Source organism: Ranitomeya imitator, chromosome 4 (assembly GCF_032444005.1).
Source record: "Ranitomeya imitator isolate aRanImi1 chromosome 4, aRanImi1.pri, whole genome shotgun sequence".
In the NCBI taxonomy this organism is placed as follows: domain Eukaryota; kingdom Metazoa; phylum Chordata; class Amphibia; order Anura; family Dendrobatidae; genus Ranitomeya; species Ranitomeya imitator.
In genome coordinates this window covers 21,849,543-21,870,058 of record NC_091285.1, presented here as the reverse complement: position 1 = coordinate 21,870,058, position 20,516 = coordinate 21,849,543, and the positions used below count along the sequence as shown (strand labels likewise).

Below are 20,516 nucleotides of genomic sequence, written 5' to 3'. Positions count from 1 at the left end.
TGGAAGCCACACCCATGAGGAACCAAGATCAACCAAAACTATGGCAAAAGATGTCCCAAAAGAGCATAAAAACAGTACTGGCAGATGTATATAATGGTAATAACATGAAGAGGGTTTGATTAACTTCTTTAGAGACTTTTTAGATAAAACTGAGACAGAGAGAGGATTTATTTTTCTAATATCCACTAGGTTTTTAGCATGAAGGTTGTTTTAATAGACTATAGTTTGCTTGTTTTTTTTAAATTTGCAACAAAAAAAATACTTTGACTAATTTTATTTTTTTTGTTCCCATAAAAACTTTTTGCCAAAAAACAAAAACAAAAATGTCAAGATTCACCCTTTAAATCCAAACATCTAGAAAATAAACATTTATTGAACAAATACCGAACATCGTACAGTACGTAGGTAGTTGGTTTAATATACCATTCATGGTGTGCTTAAAGTTCTGCAACAGATGAGGTCTCATGTGGACAGACGAATGAGTAATGGCGAGGGACAATGACGTCGTCATTAATCTACGAGGATCAATCTACCAATTTGCCGCATCGTTTGTGGCTCCTGCGTATCGATCGACACTTGCGCTGGTACAATGCGGTACTCTATTTTGTTCTGTAACACAATTATTATTTTAAAAAAATAATAATAAAAAAACTTAAAAAACTTAAAAAAATTGAAAAATAATAAATTTAGGACCCCTCAGTAGCACATATTAGAAAAAAAATAACATATACAAGATTCATTGTAAGTCAGACAACTATAAGTTTAACATTTAGTAGGGAATTAAGACACAAGCTACCCGTTAGTGCTCAGAATTTGTTCATACTATTAAAAACATAAATTAATAATTATAAAATTTTTATGTTCATTAGAATAATTCCAGTGTGACTGGCAGGTGATACACATTGAACGTGTTTAGCTAATAGTTGAGATTTGTATTATAGTTTATTCCGTTTGGTCCCTTCTCCGCAGTCCTACAGTCCCGTAGTATAACGTCGTGACCTCTCTCACTCATTTTTCCTTTAGACTTTTTTTCTTCTTGTAAAATGTATAATTTAAAAAAAAAATATCTACAACAACCACCCCCTCCAGCTTGAAAAGGTGCAATGCTCCCGGTAGACTAGGAAATCGGCAATGAACGAAGCATTCTTTCCCTGCCTGTATCAAAAGGGTCTAATTTTCCTCAAAAAGAAAATTAAGTGTGCAAAATGGCGCCGTAGTGGTCCTGTAACGTAAGGGTTGATGGGCACCGTCGTGCTCTACTTGCAGGTAAACACTTCTGTCCTTTCGCTGCACGTGTTGCATTTGACGAAACAGCACCAGTGAAATTTACAGTTGCACTGCCATACTTTGGTGTACTGGTGGGTGTTGTATCCACGACCGCAGCACATGAGGTCGCAACCGTCTACGTGTGGGGAGGTACGATTGCAGAGCCGGCCTTGAGTCCCCACGCTCCCCGTTTTGCTGTCTTCCTCGCAGTAGTTTGGAGAACGGTCAATGAACACCAGATCCGTTTCCATGGGCTTCTGGTAATTTTTGACTTTTTTTACGGTGAGAAAAGTGGGTTGTCGTAGCCGGTGGGCCCTCACCACTTCCACATGTACGGCATCGTTGTACTTATCTTTTAAAAAAAATCCAATATCTCGAAATTTTGGTAAAGTGTTCCAACAGGTTTTAGTGGTGCAGGATCCCGAGACCCCGTGACATTTACATTCTAGCTTCATCTGTTCTTCTAAAACCTGTTTGGTGAAAAAAACATATATTATAGATCATAACCATATAGTGCTGATTGAGTCCACGCTCAGTGTTGACCCTGTTCATTATCTTAATGCCCCCAACCCTGCTCAAGGTGCACCACACAGTTTTACAACGGGTGCTTTGACCATAGTATGAATGGACATGTATGTGCATCTATGGTGGGCGCCCATGTGGTGGTGGCGAAAGGGGTTGCCCGGTTAAATCAAACTATCACTTATCCATTGGGTAGGTGATAACTTTATGGATGTAAAACTTGGACAATAAAGAAACAAGAAAAAAAGAAGAATCGACGCCTTCAAAATGTGGCCCTGGAGAAGAATATTATCAATATTATGGATGGCAAGAACAAACCCCCCAAACTCCGCTTTGAGCAGGGGGTTGGCCAGATGACCCAGGAGGTCCCTTCCAACTCTACCATTCTATGAATCAAACAAATCAATTTTTGTACAAATCAAGCAAGACGTCACTTGAAGCAAAGATCACAAGCTACAACTTGCCTACTTTGGACACATAATACAAAGTTAGCAATCACTGGAGAAGGACATCATGGTCAGAAGAATAGAAGGAAGTAGGCAAAGAGGAAAACCAGAAACCAGATAGCTTGATTCTATCAAGATAACGAGGGAGAAGACCCTCTTGGACCTATCTAAGCTTGTACAAGATTGATCTTCCTACAGAGTGTTAATCCATCAAGTTGTCATAGCTCGAGTTCGAGGCCGTTAAATAATAAATACTAATAGATGATAATTTATTGATTGGTTGGATCATCTAGTTGGGACCACCACCAATCGGCAGATTAGGGAACTTATAACCTCAACAGGGAATTTTTCGCCCTGTTCGAAAATGACAGCAGGTCAGACACCCGAATTCTACTCCATTCATTTCCTATGATTTTGCTCGGAAAAGCCCCACAATGGATGGATGGAGTGGTGGTCAAGCATGCACACTGCCACTCCATTTTAATGAGCATAAAAGTGCCCCACTCTGCCCATCGGTGCAGGAACCAGATGTCGGAGCCCGCCGATCAATAAGTTACCACCAATCCTGTAAATAGGTGACAGCTTGTTTAGACCACTCCCTTTCTCCTTAACCTGAGATTGGAGCATTTACGACAAGTAATACGTAGGATATTTGAGCATAGTTTTGAACACTCCTGAATGGCTCGCAGAATAAGGAGTGACTCCCAAAACAGCAAACCTGCCTGAAAAATTCTCCAGGATCACTGGCATCTCTTTACTTGGGGAGTCATGAAACTGGATGTGAAGATTAAGTTAATATGTGTAGAGGAAGTGGTTTCATAAAAATGGAACGGCTAAAATCGTCAGAAGTAGGCAAGTATGCATTTGAGGAAGTATGGTGGGAATCTGTTGCTGTAAATTTAGGGCTCTTGGGGCACCCGTAAAGCAATTTACTCTCTTGGGTGAAGGATAACTTATCTATAACTCTAGGTGGGGAGTCTGAATCTTTTTTAGGTAAGAATTAGGAGAGGGTCCACTTAAGATATTTTTTAACTGGGCCCACTAATGTGTTAAAACAGATATGTAGTGCCAAATTAGTACAATTATACAGAGCCTGTTGTAGGGCCTAGGTTTCCTAGTCATCGGGTCCAGTTGTGAAAGTGATCACCCAACCTTAAGGCCCAACTTTGTGGGCTCAAAATGTGGCAACACAAATTAGAAAAATGAATGTGGAAGAGCTGCTGTACCATACATGAACCATGTACAGGAGTGACACAGATGCTCTGGCCCCTACATATTACATTATACATTGTTGTCAGAATTAATAAAAGTTGGATCCACCTGGAAATATTGATGCAGGGTAGTCCTTTGTCATACCACTAGCGGAGGTGGCATTTGGCCATCACATGATTGTATGGTCTTCTCTACGTGGAAAGAGAAGACCACTGGGAGATCTGGACAGAATCGGTGGCTGACGTCCAGCAATGAACATAACTAGATGACCCTTCTAATAAGTGAGGAGTCTAATCCTAGCATACCCCTGTTCCTCTATCTTGTGTATGCCCTAATTCTTCTGCTCAACATCATATACTTGCACCTTCGTCCCAGATGGAACCACAAAGCTGGTAGAGAATGATTTTTCTAAGCTGTAATCTAATACTTCCAAGGGTTTGGCAGCCTCATAATTTGGATTCCACAGAAAATGATGTCGAGTGAGGAATATCAATACCATGTTTGGCTCAGGAGGCAGAATTCCCACCTCTGGCCTAAAGCCAAGGTCTATATAGCGCACCAGGTTCAGTGGTGACTGCCAGGAGGCTCCTGAATACAGATGAAAAACCCATTAGCTATGGTGACCTCTTTTATACCACAAATGTATTAATCACGTATCAAGCCCTCACATGCAGAAATACATACGATGCTCCAATGCACAAGGCACATTTCCACTCCAACCGCCCTGCCGAAGGCTAATGTACTGCATTCCAGGTGCCCAAATACAGCACTAAAACACAAAGCAGGTGTAAAGACCTAGACGTGAGCAACACACAAGGAGGGGGTGGCCTTCTTCTGGAATATTAGAGTTTTGAGTTGTGCCACTTATCTGCACCTACACTTACTATTCCTAGAGAAGCTAGGTTAGGACAGATCTTCTGCCTTCAAATGCAAGAGTTAATGTTTCAGTTCACTGGCGACAAGCAGAGATATTGAACCTTTTTCAAATATTTTACATTCCTCTTCAAGACTGTCCAAATCTTCAGCTTTCTACTTGCCCAGAATTGCATTCTTGTACATAGAGGGAGTATTATAGAAGCTATAAGACCATAAGTGAAAGATATTATGAAATAAGAACTAATTGAATTTAAAGGGGTCAGTCATAAGCACCTCAATCAAATAACAAGAATTGGGATCAGCTACAAAGTTCATGTCTTTCTCCAGAAGAATCATTATTTCCATGTAGAAAAATATTTAGAATTGAGAGTCCTCAGTGGTTGATACCTTTTAATGGCTAACTGAAAAGATGGTAACAAATTGCAAGCTTTCGAGACTACACAGGTCTCTTCATCAGGCATAGACTAAAAGAAATTCTGGAGAATCACATATTTATGCACAAAACATCACAGAAAAAAAAAGCATGGATAAGACAGGTGACCTGAAGCAGAATTACCATGGGTGATAAACAGTTATGTCCATAAATATTGGACCAGTTCTTAGATAGGGAATTTTTTGTCCTCTGGGGTCTGGTTCTGTTGTGATGACCCCACATGGTCTGAAGGGCAAATTCCTTAGTTCCTTAGTTGATGTAAAAATACATAAATCCATGCGACACATTCATTCCTGCACTAAGACTGTCAAAGGTCATCATCAGTTTATATTCCCATATTATTCTGTCTCTTTGAAATTTGAAGTTACCTTTTAAAACAAGTAATCTCATGTCCATAATGTTATGATCCGGGAGACAAAAATGTATTGCCACAGGTAGATTCATTCTTTTTTCTCTTATTGTGTGGCGGTGAGAATTCATCCTTGTCCTCAGTTTTTGCCCAGTCTCCCCCACATACAGACCCCCATTTGGTCATTTAGTACAAATAATTAGGTACACTCCCGGATCATAACATTATGGACATGAACTTACTTGTTTTAAAAGGTAACTTCAAATCTCAAAGAGACAGAAGAATATGGGAATATAAACTGATGATGACTTTTGACAGTCTTAGTGTAGGAATGAATGTGTCGCATGGATTTATGTCTTTTTACATCAACTAAGGAACTAAGGAATTTGCCCTTCAGACCACGTGGGGTCATCACAACAGAGCCAGACCCCAGAGGACAATAAAATATTCCCTATCTAAGAACTGTTCCAATATTTATGGACATAACTGTTTATCACCCATGGTAATTCTGCTTCATGTCACCTGTCTTATCCATGTTTTGTTTTGTTTTCTGTGATGTTTTGTGCATAAATATGTGATTCTCCAGAATTTATTTTAGTCTATGCCTGATGAAGAGGCCTGGGTTGTCTCGAAAGCTTGCGATTTGTTACCATCTTTTCAGTTAACCATTAAAAGGTATCAACCACTGAGGACTCTCAATTCTAAATATTTTCTATCTACTGGCTAACACGGTACCAAGATATAAATCTTTCCTGTATTTCCATGTAATACTTCATTTCCCCTGCGGGGGTGCTGCAGGAAAGTCAAACACCTGCTGATAGCTTTTTTTTTACTGTTTTTTTTTTTACATTTCCAGAAGCAAAGCGGAGATTTTATACCTGTGTCCTGGGTTTGCCTGGCAACATCTTACTGTACCTGCTTATTTGTTTTTTTGGCCGCCCTGATCATTTGGGGAGGAGGGAGGGAGCACATTCCTGTAACAGATGTTGACTGCAGCAGAATTTACACGGCCTTTTGTATGTGCCTAGCAGACATAAAATAACAGCCTTCTGCTACATGTCAATCACCATTATTATGAGCTCAGCCCTCGACTAATAAAAAATGACATGTATGCGAGGAATTCTATGCAGAATTCAGCCGGGTGAGCTGCTCCGGATAATTATACATTTTACAAATATCCAGACACCTTCTATTGTAATCATAGAGGCATTATTAACGGCCTGCGGTCTATTCAGGCAGGTACTTGTCAGCAGGGGCTGCAGTTTTTGGGTAAGGACTTGTCAAGGGTTCTATAAATTTGGATGACGGCAGGTAGCGCCAGGGCAGGTGGAAACGCCTTAGGCCTATGTTGAGAGAAATGCCACCTAAGAAATATAAGCAATAAAATATTTCATGAGACGTTTTATAGGATCACAGTTTACAGATTCCACCTTCTGAATTATAGCTAGGCTGATTTATGGCGGAAAGACGGCAAGTAGACAGGGTCGGACTAGTCCAACGACGCGCACCAAAGAGTTCTCCAAAGGCGTAACTCAAAGAACTTGGGACTCAATCTGTAATGGGGCCGTCACACCTACCATGTATCATGTATAGTACTTGGGTGGGAGTGGGGCCATATACATAAAAAAGGAAAAAAAAAATATATAAAATACAAATCCCCCAAAACACCATCTGCTCAACAAAAAAAAAGTTGTACATTCCATCCCTAATAAAACAAGAATTCAATCTAAAAATTGAAACCAAAAACTCTATGTGCCACAACATTTTTAAAAAGAAGCAGCACCAGTTCCACGTGATCATCATGCCACTAATGTCATGCCAGCTCCTTAAAAAAATAAAAAATAAAATGGATTTTCTAAATAAAAAATTAATAAGTTTCAAAAATAAAAATGGTTTCATGGGTCACGAAAACAAAACAAAAATGAAAAATATGGCTGTTACATTGCCGCTTTAAAAATTGGCAGGTTATTTAGGAACCAAACACTCTGCTCGTTAGGGGATAAAAGGGTCAGATATTAACTTGCAAAGTATTGACAGATTTTAATTTACATAATTTTTCCCAGAAGTCATTGCTCTTCCGACTAGATCTCCACCAGGATAGTGAGTACCTATGTCTTGACGTTTCCACCATCACGACTGCCACAAGTTCATCAACTCCATTTCACTAAGCTATGGGGTCAGAGCAGGCACATTCTGCACACGGGAGCAAAAATAGGCCAAGGTGTAAATTCCCCTGTCCAAACCCATCACACTACATCTCTACTGCCTAGCAATGTAACGAGAGCCATTGTTTAGGTGACAGGTCTACACCATCAGAACAGTAATTTTGCAGCTCTTCCAGAAGATGAGGCCACTCGCTCTAGGCAAATGATTGGCATTCTGCATCTACTATTTACTGCTCTACTTCACCTTTCACACCCTCAGAGCCCTGTAAGACATTTTTAGAGGGATACTTAAGTCATTAACCCCTTTCCTGACCATGTAGTTAGGTCTTGTAGTCGGAGGTTGAAGGTTGAAAAGGTTAGATCTGGGTGGTCCTTTTGGTTTTCAGACAAAATCATTTGATGTGCACAGATCAGCTGGGTTCTTAAAGGTGTTGTCCAATACAGAACACCCATATTCATATTCCCAATATTTTGTTATAAAAATATGAGGTTCCCTGTTCAGGCTCCTTATCTCTTGACGAGATTGGAGAGGAGATCCGAAAGGCATCTCTTAATTTGGAGGGTTAAATTCCTATTGATTTGCATGGGCATGATGTAATACCTAACTTTCCCTGTGAAGGCACTGCAGGGAAATTAAACACTTATTGTCTGGTTTCCTCACTGATTTCAGATGATCACTCACGTTCTTGTGATCAGGTCATTATCAAAAGATCATTCTCACAAGTGAGTAGGAATTGGCAATAAGTGGAGAACCTCTTTACGTCATCATTATTACACATTTCTTTAGCTTTTTGTTTTCAAGTTATCTTTACTTATAGATATTAGAATGGCAATCAATATGGCTGCCATGGTTTGGTACTTAAAATCTGCCAATATGAAGCCAGGGATGTTTGTCTTCATATTAAGAAGCATCAAAAATATTTGCACCAAGAGGAGAAGGTAAATAGGTTGACTTGAGTTCTGTGAGAAAGGATATTGAGAGGTCACCGTTCATCTATATGCATGGTTCTAATAAGATCTAATAGGTTATTTGTAAATCATCTCAAAAGAAATACATAAATGGTAGCCAGGGCCGGCGTTAGCACGTGGACAGGTGCCAGGGCCCTGGTGAGATGGCGGGGCCCATTCATGGTACGGTACACTGAGGCTCTGGGTGGCCCCTGCAGGCAGGGCCGGCATTAGGGGCAGGCAGCTGCCTAGGGCCCCCGCTCCCCCAGGGGCCCTCAGCTAGCGGCACATCATGCAGCCGCTATGGGGCCCCTGTGAGGCAGAGGCTGACTCCCCCACCACCGCATTGAACTATACCGGCGTCTGCTGGTACAGTTCAAAGCAATGATGGAGGAGAGAACGTCAGCTGACGCTCCCTCTCTCATCAGTCCCTGTTCTGCCTCTGACACTGTGGGTGCGCGATGACGTCATCGCGCACTCACTGTGTGCCAGGCAGTGCAGCTGCTGAGACAGGAGCAGGGAGCAACACGGGCACAAGGACAGGTGAGGAGTGTGGGTTTTTTTTGTTTTTTTTACTATAACAGTGAGTAGTGAACTGTGGGGCCATTCTCGGAGGGGGGGGGAAGATGTGGGCTGTGCTATATACTACATGGCTGTGCTTTATACTATGTGGGCTGTGTTATATACTATGTGGCTGTGCTATATACTACATGGCTGTGCTATATGCTACGTGGGCTGTGTTATATACTACGTGGGCTGTGCTATATACTACGTGGCTGTGCTTTATACTATGTGGGCTGTGTTATATACTATGTGGGCTGTGTTATATACTACATGGCTGTGCTATATACTACATGGCTGTGCTATAGGCTCCATGGGCTGTGTTACATACCACATTGGCTGTGCTATATACTATGTGGCTGTGTTATATACTATGTGGGCTGTGTTATATGCTACGTGGCTGTGCTATATACTATGTGGGATGTGCTATATACTATGTGGGCTGTGTTATATGCTACGTGGCTGTGCTATATACTATGTGGGCTGTGGTATATGATGTGTGGCTGTGCTATATACTACGTGGGCTGTGCTATATACTATGTGGTCTGTTATATACTATGTGGTCTGTGTTATATGCTACGTGGCTGTGTTATATACTACGTGGGCTGTGTTATATGCTACGTGGGCTGTGATATATACTATGTGGCTGTGTTATATACTACGTGGCTGTGCTATATACTACGTGGGCTATGTTATATACTACGTGGCTGTGTTATATACTACGTGGGCTGTGTTATATGCTGCGTGGGCTGTGTTATATGCCACGTGGCTGTGCTATATACTATGTGGGCTGTGCTATATACTATGTGGCTGTGTTATATACTACGTGGCTGTGCTATATACTACATGGCTGTGCTATATACTACGTGGGCTGTGTTATATACTACGTGGCTGTGCTATATACTACGTGGGCTGTGTTATATACTATGTGGCTGTGTTATATACTACGTGGCTGTGCTATATACTACGTGGCTGTGCTATATGCTACCCATTTTGCACTTTTACAAATGTTCTACGTTAATACTTTCTAATGTTTACTTTAAAAAGTTTTCCATTAAAAAATTGTCATATTCAATGTATGCAGTTTTTTCTTCGCAGCAAGTTCAGCTAACAATAAAATGCCTACTGGTAACTGAGGAAGAGGGAGTAGGCCACAAAAATTGGCGTATAATGGGTTGACTTATATAAAGCCCCTCTGCTGTATGGTATTGTAGAATTTACAATAGCTATCACTCATGTAAGAAGTGAAATCTGGCATTGTACTATAGCTATATTTCTCTGCTGTATCTGTGCATCATGAATCGTGGTATGTGTTAAAGGGGGAGGGCCCACTGAGACTCTTTCGCCCGGGGTCCTCAAAAACCTGGAGCCGGCCCTGATGGTAGCGGCAAGTAATTGGCACAAAAGTCTTCTTTTAATGAGGTTGACTTTTAGTGGACCTTTGGGATGTGGTTTTATTAGGATCATATTATTATTTTTGGGTCCACTGGAAGATTGTCCAACACACCGGGGTGCCAGTCCAAAACTGGTGGTGGGTTCCCATGAGACGTGTTTGAGATACAACTAAACAAACTCGGAATGGAATTGTTTACAACATGAAAGAATAAGATTTTTACCTCCTGAGAATGTTTGAATCGGGACCCGTTACAGATTTTTACATTGGGGCCTAGAAGTTTCAAGTTACGGTTCTGGTTGAACTTGATGGACTTGTGCCTTTTTTCAGTCGAAATCTGTGATTGTCTAAGCCAAGCGGAGTCAGCAAAGGCTAACTTCTATCAGACCGCGGTGTAATGGCCCCATAGTTTATTTTTAATAATACCACAAATATTAACCAGGAAACAAACCATTTAAACCAGATAAGTAAATTCTAGGCCATAACACCTCCAATTTTTATCAATATTAAATTATATTACTTTTCTCTCCGATAGACGGGGCTTGCCGCCAGTAACTGTACGCATGTTGCTAACTATTGTATGGGAGAGTCCACTATTTAAAGAGGCTGCAGGCAGAATGGAAGGGGCATTGGGCAACTTAGTAATATGTATCCATTACTTGCCAAATTTTTAGCATGGCCATCCAGGAGACAAGTGATTGTACAACTTTGCGAGCTGGCAAAATTTGTCAGTATAGTCGCTCCCTCTTTTCAGACAGCCAATCACACCACCTGAACATGCATTGTGGCCCACCGAAGCTTCAGAAACCTGCTTTCTACTAGGTTAATGAACTTGACTAAAGTTTGAGAGGTCTTTCCTTTTTCCACTAATTGTTCCAGGATGTTTGGAAAATTTGTCTGTACCCAAACCCTGTGGCACGCTGTGGGACAACTCTTGCATGTTCTTCTAGAACATGAGGTACAAAGAGGAATACCTCCTAAGTGAGAAGGAGGTCTTACAGGTTACTCAAGAGGTGCACCAAAGCATAAGTCAAAGGAGAGGTATGTAAGGTATAATGTTTTTGAGGCACTGTATCTGAGTAGATGGCAAAAAGTTCCCCCCCGTATCATCGATCAATAAATGTGACTCGTTTATCCTGATCTAGAATACCTTTCTTCCAGCCTCGTTATTGTGAAGGTTCATGAGCCGCCGGGCACTCTTTCTTATTTCTCTGGCATCCACAAACTTCCTGGAGAATTCAATGCCATATTTGATGTCGGCAGAGCATCCTCCCCATTTCCAGCCTTCCTCCTGATTGTAGTAGCCTTGCTTCTCTCGATCACAGCCACAGTTACTGAAATTTCCTTGGCTGCAGGCGGAGGTCACAGCATGTGCTACACCAGCGGCAGTGATGGCATAGGTGAAGGCGGCCTCCCTGCTACCTACAGTGACAAAACACAAAAGCTTCATAAACATGGGAATTAATAACTATACAAAATAATACAAGATAAGTACTGTCAATTATTCTTCTCAAATTCAGGAAAGTCAAATTCAGGTGTCATTGCCTAGGACTGTACACCATGCATAGTATGTCCATCCTGAATCTGGTAGATACCATCTCACCATCTTTGCACTTGCTGGTGCCACCACCTTAGCATTGGCTAGGTGTGTACACATACAATGTCTATTCCTGTAGCTAGTAGATATCACCCCACCATATTTACACTTGATTGGGCCATCACGTTCTTATCGTTTAAGAGTGTACAAATAGGCTGTCCATTTCGGGAGCCAGAAGACACCACCCCACCGTCTTTGCACTTGCTGCAGCCAACTTTTTATAAACTACCTAGAAATGTACATATAGGGTGTAGACACCATCTCACCATTGTCGTAATTGGGACCACCACCGTATCATTATCTAGTAGTTGATGTTGATTCTTGGAGCTTTTGAACACCAGCCCAGCTTTACAATTTCACTTGTTGGGGCTGCCACCTTATTGTTTAGGAGTGTACACAAATGGTATTCTTAACAAAGCACTGTCAGTAAAAGGCTGGCAACTCTTCAAAGTGCTTTCATGGACAGGCTTTGTGCAACCACTCTGTCTAACAGTGACCTTCATCCTTCAATCCCTGTACAGGATTCTGGACTTGCCCAGGGGCCCCTGAGTTGAGTCAATGGAGTGGCTGCTGGCCAGTGGACCTGGCTGGCAGAAAATAATCATAAAGTTGGGAGGTCAAGGTCAGGAACAAAACTGAGAGGCAGCCAGGTGGTTAAAACACAAGCTGTGTTCAAGGACAGGAATAAAAAAGCTGAGCAAATTAGAGCTTGGAAGCTGGGAATAAACCAGTGTGGGTTAAACCTATAACTTGCAATGATAAATAGACTGCAGGAAGTTTTAATAGCCTTGCCCAAGACTCAGAGCATGGAGCTAATAAAATGACAATACTCAAATATTAACCTACAAGCTCCATGCCTGAATGGCACAACAAGTCCCATAACTGCTCCAGTGTTACCCCGCATTATCCACTATAAAGGTGCAGCACCGCCTAGCAATAGATGTAGAGTTAGAAGGAACAAATTTAGCTATGAATGTAAAAGCTGTTAGAAGCCACCCCACCATCTTTTCAATTGTTGAGGCCATCACCTTCTCGTCTTATTGTGTCCATTCCTGTAGTTGGTAGACACCACTCCACCATCCTGGCATTTGGTAGGGCAATCACCTTATCGGCTTGAAGTGTACATAAAGGGTGGCAATTCCTCGAGCTGGTAGACACCACCCTACCATCTTTGCAATTGTTGAGGCCACCACCTCCATCGTCTTATCTTGTCAATTCTTGGAGGTGATAGAAATGACTCCACCATCTTTGTACTTACTAGGGCCCTTTGCATAATCATTTTTTACAAGTGTACATATAGGGTGTCCATTCCTGTAGTTGGCAGACACCACTCGACCATCCTGGCATTTGCTAGGGCAATCACCTTATCGGCTAGAAGTGTACATATAGGGTGGCAATTCCTAGAGCTGGTAGATACCACCCCTCCATCTTTGTTCTTGTCGGGGCCACCAGTTTAGCATCATCTACAATCTCCACACATCTCTAGCCCCATCTCCTCCCTCTCCTGTCCAGACTTGTCACACTTCAATAATACACTGAAGAATGCCCTAGATGAAGCGGCACCTTCTACAAGCAGAAAGACCCGACACAGACAACGGCAGCCCTGACACACTATGCAAACACGTTTTCTTCAGCGTTGCTCAAGGTGTGCAGAGCGGCAGTGGAGATAATCTCTCTTAGCAGAAGACTTCATCTACTATAAGTTCATGCTCAAAACCTATAACTCTGGCCTTTATCTGGCCAAACAATCCTACTTCACCACCCTCATCACCTCACTATCCAACAACCCAAAACGACTTTTTGAAACCTTAAACTCCCTCCTGAAACCTAAAGTACAGGCCCCCATCACCAACCTCAGCGGTGAGGATCTGGCCACTTATTTCTCAGAAAAAATCAACCACATCCATCAGAATATCTCAGCGCAATCTCCTCAGTGCCTGGATCCCCTTCCCTGCCGCACCTCAAGCTCACTAGACATCTTTGAGCCTGTTTCAGAAGAAGGAGTTTCCAAGCTTCTCGCTTCTGCTCGGCCTACAACCTACAATAGTGACCCCATTCCTTCATATCTCCTGCAGTCTCTCTCACCAGTGGTCACCACTCACCTGACTAAAATATTTAACCTCTCTCTTTCTTCAGGTATCCTTCCCTCCTCATTTAAACATGCCATCATAACCCCTTTACTTAAAAAGCCATCCCTGGACCAGAACTGCACTGCTAACTACAGACCTGTCTCTAACCTTTCCTTCATCTCTAAACTTCTGGAACGCTTGGTCCACTCCTGTCTAATCCGCTATCTCTCGGCTAACTCTCTTCTTGACCCCTTACAATCTGGTTTCCGCTCTTTACACTCCACTGAAACTGCCCTCACTAAAGTCTCTAATGACCTAATAACAGCTAAATCCAAAGGTCATTGCTCTCTGCTGATTCTCCTGGATCTCTCTGCCGCATTTGACACTGTGGATCACCAGCTCCTCCTCACCAGCCAGAAGACTCGCTACACTCATCAGGAGGGCGTTAAACTAGAAGAAGAGGGGACGGGAAGAAAAACATTAGACTTGAACAAAGAAGACCCAGGAAAACATACTCAGATGGGAGGTAAGAACATTTCTAAAGCAATCCACAGCGAGGAGATTGGAACAAAACAAAATCCTCTAAACTGCATGCTCGCAAACGCCAGAAGCCTGACAAACAAGATGGAAGAACTAGAAGCAGAAATATCTACAGGTAACTTTGACATAGTGGGAATAACCGAGACATGGTTAGATGAAAGCTATGACTGGGCAGTTAACTTACAGGGTTACAGTCTGTTTAGAAAGGATCGTAAAAATCGGAGAGGAGGAGGGGTTTGTCTCTATGTAAAGTCTTGTCTAAAGTCCACTTTAAGGGAGGATATTAGCGAAGGAAATGAGGATGTCGAGTCCATATGGGTCGAAATTCATGGAGGGAAAAATGGTAACAAAATTCTCATTGGGGTCTGTTACAAACCCCCAAATATAACAGAAACCATGGAAAGTCTACTTCTAAAGCAGATAGATGAAGCTGCAACCCATAATGAGGTCCTGGTTATGGGGGACTTTAACTACCCGGATATTAACTGGGAAAGTGAAACCTGTGAAACCCATAAAGGCAACAGGTTTCTGCTAATAACCAAGAAAAATTATCTTTCACAATTGGTGCAGAATCCAACCAGAGGAGCAGCACTTTTAGACCTAATACTATCTAATAGACCTGACAGAATAACAAATCTGCAGGTGGTCGGGCATCTAGGAAATAGCGACCACAATATTGTACAGTTTCACCTGCCTTTCACTAGGGGCACTTGTCAGGGAGTCACAAAAACACTGAACTTTAGGAAGGCAAAGTTTGACCAGCTTAGAGATGCCCTTAATCTGGTAGACTGGGACAATATCCTCAGAAATAAGAATACAGATAATAAATGGGAAATGTTTAAGAACATCCTAAATAGGCAGTGTAAGCGGTTTATACCTTGTGGGAATAAAAGGACTAGAAATAGGAAAAACCCAATGTGGCTAAACAAAGAAGTAAGACAGGCAATTAACAGTAAAAAGAAAGCATTTGCACTACTAAAGCAGGATGGCACCATTGAAGCTCTAAAAAACTATAGGGAGAAAAATACTTTATCTAAAAAACTAATTAAAGCTGCCAAAAAGGAAACAGAGAAGCACATTGCTAAGGAGAGTAAAACTAATCCCAAACTGTTCTTCAACTATATCAATAGTAAAAGAATAAAAACTGAAAATGTAGGCCCCTTAAAAAATAGTGAGGAAAGAATGGTTGTAGATGACGAGGAAAAAGCTAACATATTAAACACCTTCTTCTCCACGGTATTCACGGTGGAAAATGAAATGCTAGGTGAAATCCCAAGAAACAATGAAAACCCTATATTAAGGGTCACCAATCTAACCCAAGAAGAGGTGCGAAACCGGCTAAATAAGATTAAAATAGATAAATCTCCGGGTCCGGATGGCATACACCCACGAGTACTAAGAGAACTAAGTAATGTAATAGATAAACCATTATTTCTTATTTTTAGGGACTCTATAGCGACGGGGTCTGTTCCGCAGGACTGGCGCATAGCAAATGTGGTGCCAATATTCAAAAAGGGCTCTAAAAGTGAACCTGGAAATTATAGGCCAGTAAGTCTAACCTCTATTGTTGGTAAAATATTTGAAGGGTTTCTGAGGGATGTTATTCTGGATTATCTCAATGAGAATAACTGTTTAACTCCATATCAGCATGGGTTTATGAGAAATCGCTCCTGTCAAACCAACCTAATCAGTTTTTATGAAGAGGTAAGCTATAGGCTGGACCACGGTGAGTCATTGGACGTGGTATATCTCGATTTTTCCAAAGCGTTTGATACCGTGCCGCACAAGAGGTTGGTACACAAAATGAGAATGCTTGGTCTGGGGGAAAATGTGTGTAAATGGGTTAGTAACTGGCTAAGTGATAGAAAGCAGAGGGTGGTTATAAATGGTATAGTCTCTAACTGGGTCGCTGTGACCAGTGGGGTACCGCAGGGGTCAGTATTGGGACCTGTTCTCTTCAATATATTCATTAATGATCTGGTAGAAGGTTTACACAGTAAAATATCGATATTTGCAGATGATACAAAACTATGTAAAGCAGTTAATACAAGAGAAGATAGTATTCTGCTACAGATGGATCTGAATAAGTTGGAAACTTGGGCTGAAAGGTGGCAGATGAGGTTTAACAATGATAAATGTAAGGTTATACACATGGGAAGAAGGAATCAATATCACCATTACACACTGAATGGGAAACCACTGGGTAAATCTGACAGGGAGAAGGACTTGGGGATCCTAGTTAATGATAAACTTACCTGGAGCAGCCAGTGCCAGGCAGCAGCTGCCAAGGCAAACAGGATCATGGGGTGCATTAAAAGAGGTCTGGATACACATGATGAGAGCATTATACTGCCTCTGTACAAATCCCTAGTTAGACCGCACATGGAGTACTGTGTCCAGTTTTGGGCACCAGTGCTCATGAAGGATATAATGGAACTAGAGAGAGTACAAAGGAGGGCAACAAAATTAATAAAGGGGATGGGAGAACTACAATACCCAGATAGATTAGCGAAATTAGGATTATTTAGTCTAGAAAAAAGACGACTGAGGGGCGATCTAATAACCATGTATAAGTATATAAGGGGACAATACAAATATCTCGCTGAGGATCTGTTTATACCAAGGAAGGTGACGGGCACAAGGGGGCATTCTTTGCGTCTGGAGGAGAGAAGGTTTTTCCACCAACATAGAAGAGGATTCTTTACTGTTAGGGCAGTGAGAATCTGGAATTGCTTGCCTGAGGAGGTGGTGATGGCGAACTCAGTCGAGGGGTTCAAGAGAGGCCTGGATGTCTTCCTGGAGCAGAACAATATTGTATCATACAATTATTAGGTTCTGTAGAAGGACGTAGATCTTGGGATTTATTATGATGGAATATAGGCTGATCTGGATGGACAAATGTCTTTTTTCGGCCTTACTAACTATGTTACTATGTTACTATGTTACTATGCTCCGCTCTATAGGCCTCAAGGACACAGCCCTCTCCTGGTTCTCCTCCTACCTCTCTGACCGCTCCTTCACTGTATCTTTTGCCGGCTGCTCTTCCTCTCCTCGTCCCCTTACTATCGGGGTTCCGCAAGGCTCAGTCCTAGGCCCCCTCCTCTTCTCTCTTTACACGGCCCCTATTGGACAAACAATCAGCAGATTTGGGTTCCAGTATCATCTCTATGCTGATGACACCCAATTATACACTTCTTCCCCCGACATCACCCTAATTCAAAATACCAAGGATTGTCTGTCTGCTGTCTCTAACATCATGTCCTCCCTCTACCTGAAACTAAATCTCTCCAAAACGGAACTTCTTGTGTTTCTCCCTTCTACTAACCTCACTCTACCCAACATCAACATTTCCCTGGAGGGTTCAACCATAACTCCCAAGCAGCATGCCTGCTGTCTAGGGGTGATATTCGACACCGAACTTTCCTTTACTCCCTATATCCCATCACTCACTCGCTCTTGTCACCTGCATCTTAAAAACATCTCCAGAATCCGACCTTTTCTCAGCGTTGAAACTACTAAGACTCTTACTGTCGCTCTCATTCATTCCCGTTTGGACTACTGCAACTCTCTTCTGATCGGTCTCCCTCTTACCAAACTTTCTCCTCTCCAATCCATCTTGAATGCAGCAGCCAGGGTCATATTTCTGTCCAGCCGCTTCACCGATGCCTCCATCTTGTGCGAGTCATTACTCTGGCTACCCATTCGCTACAGGGTCCAGTATAAACTCATCTCTCTCACCCACAAAGCTCTCCACAGTTCTGCACCGCCTTATATCTCCTCTCTCATCTCTGTCTATCGCCCTACACGTGCCCTCCATTCTACAAATGACCTAAGACTAACATCCCCCGTAATCCGAACCTCGCACCTCCGTCTCCAAGACTTCTCTCGTGCTGCGCCAGCTCTCTGGAATGCACTTCTCCAGACGATCAGGCTGATACCTAGCCTCGACCTATTCAAGCGCGCTTTGAAAACCCATCTCTTCAAACAAGCCTACCACATCAGCTACTCAGTAAACTAACTTTGCCCTGTTCCCTCCTTCCAAATATTACTCTGAATCTGCACCCTACTATTCATCTGTCTCCACACCCTCCATGCACACGATAACTGCACTTGATACTTGACTATTGCACTTAAACACACGGGCTGATGACCGGATCATGCAGCTTCATATGAAAATTTCTATTTATTATAATTGCCAGACCTGAAATAACAAGCACTTTTCACCTATTGTGTCCCATTTCCTTGTAGATTGTAAGCTTGCGAGCAGGGACCTCACCCCTAATGTCACTGTTTAAATTGTCTTAACTCGTACCGAATTTATTGTTTGTACATGACCAGCTTAATTGTAAAGTGCTGCGGAATATGTTGGCGGTATAATAAAATAAAAATTATTATTATTATCTACAAGTGTGCACAGTACCTAGGATGGCCATTCCTGGAGTTAGCGGTTACCATTTTCAGAAGACACTCACGTTATAACAACTCCAACCAAACAATCCATTTTCATGGTAGTGATTGAAGAGAATCAAGAGCAATATGAGGTTCAATCTCAACCAAAACTATAGCAACAAAAAGGTGCATCTCCACGATATGTTATTGGTTCAAGTCCCACTTTGCTGGGACCAACTTTTACAATCTGACAGGATGAGCAGCAAAACATCTAGGTTCAGATTCCTGAGCGAGAGTATTTACGCACAATGAATATCTGAAATCCTTCTCATTCCTCTATGACTTGAAAGGTACGTAATGTTGCTGTCATACAAGAACATCTGAAAGAGAAGAGTCTGTCACTGTCATTTTGTGCACATTCTTCGTCTACTCAGACCAACATAAACAACACTATATGTAATGTGTCATACGGGGCCACTAATACATTGTTGTAGTGTGCACGGTGGATTAAAGGGCATCTGTCATGAGTGCATACTGAAAATATTCAAGAAATTTAAGAGAAGTCTTAAAAAATGAAGCAAACATAAACTAGCATTGACTTCTTTGTAAACGTAAATAGTTAGTTTCGACCTCCTGTGACATCGAGTTTGGGACAGAATTTGCATCTGGGCAAATGCCCTTTAGGTTACTTCTTAGGTTTTGGGTTGTCCTAATGTGAAAAGTTATCTAAAGCTCGTGGACCCAATTTAAATTCTCTAATGTTTTCACTCCACCTACCCTGGGTTGGTATGACTCTGTGGTCCTAGAGTAGTCTTTAGTCTCCCAATCCTTGTCCCACCTAACGAGGTGGCAACCATAAATGAAGAAACAATAGTTGGCTTCTCTCCACCGAACCAATCAATTCGAAAGAGGTGGCTTCTCTCCAACAAACCAATCCATTCTGTTCTTTGAGGAATACAGAAACGGCCAAGGCAGGACAGGGTAATTCTCAACACAGCTGCTTGTCTAACAGGTGGGAACGGCATCCATCGGACATTTTGGAAAGCCCAGTTGATATGATATATTCACAATATTGTACACTTGGGGAAGTAGCCAATAGACCTTGACCATAATAGTGTCCCTCCGTGTCCTAGTATGCCATAGCCATACCCTCATATAGTACCAAATGACCATGCCATTCCTTTTCCACAAAATATTGTTTATTTAGTAGTACCATACAGTGCTAGTTAACCTTACTAATTAATACCACAACCAACACTATGAGACTACGAAGGAGATTGAACGAACAGAGAGTCTACAGATGTCCCTAAATAAGACAAAGGTCCATTTTGCCCATATTATAATGGTGAGAACTTAACGACTATTGGTCATAAGTGACGTAACAAATCCTTTTGAGTTTAGTTCGAAATATTATTTTTGCTCTTGTTTTTAGCATATCAATTCTATTGAAAATATACTGTACAGTGATTCCTTTAGGTCTGTAACAATTTTCAGTACCATTCTGCGCCTACCGAATTACCCATGTCAAATCCAAGGAGTGGAAGAAAACATTTATACATAGAGGCTCAGTTTTCTAATCATTCGATGGTACGTGCCAAGGCCTGACAGTCGGCTGCTCGTGCCAGGAATTCTGGGTAAAGTCGATGACTGACTGCATGCATTTTTTTCATAGCTTATTATACATTAGTTTCCACGATTCCTCCTCACCACTCCTCATCAAATGTTAAATATAAAAAGATGACTTTGGTAT

General features: G+C 41.9%; 1 protein-coding gene across 2 annotated transcripts in view; it reads right to left on the bottom strand.

Moving 5' to 3' along the window:
* Positions 1–353: 353 nt before the first annotated feature.
* Positions 354–20,516, bottom strand: part of WNT7B (Wnt family member 7B) — a 130,300-nt gene continuing 110,137 nt past the window's right edge. For both annotated transcript variants that reach the window (XM_069763307.1, XM_069763308.1), the window contains exons 3-4: positions 11,322–11,593; positions 354–1,736 (exon numbers count right to left, since the gene is read on the bottom strand). In XM_069763307.1, the coding sequence (XP_069619408.1) occupies positions 1,257–1,736; positions 11,322–11,593 (752 nt within the window). In that variant the 3' untranslated portion in view covers positions 354–1,256. The remainder of the gene's footprint in view (positions 1,737–11,321; positions 11,594–20,516) is intronic.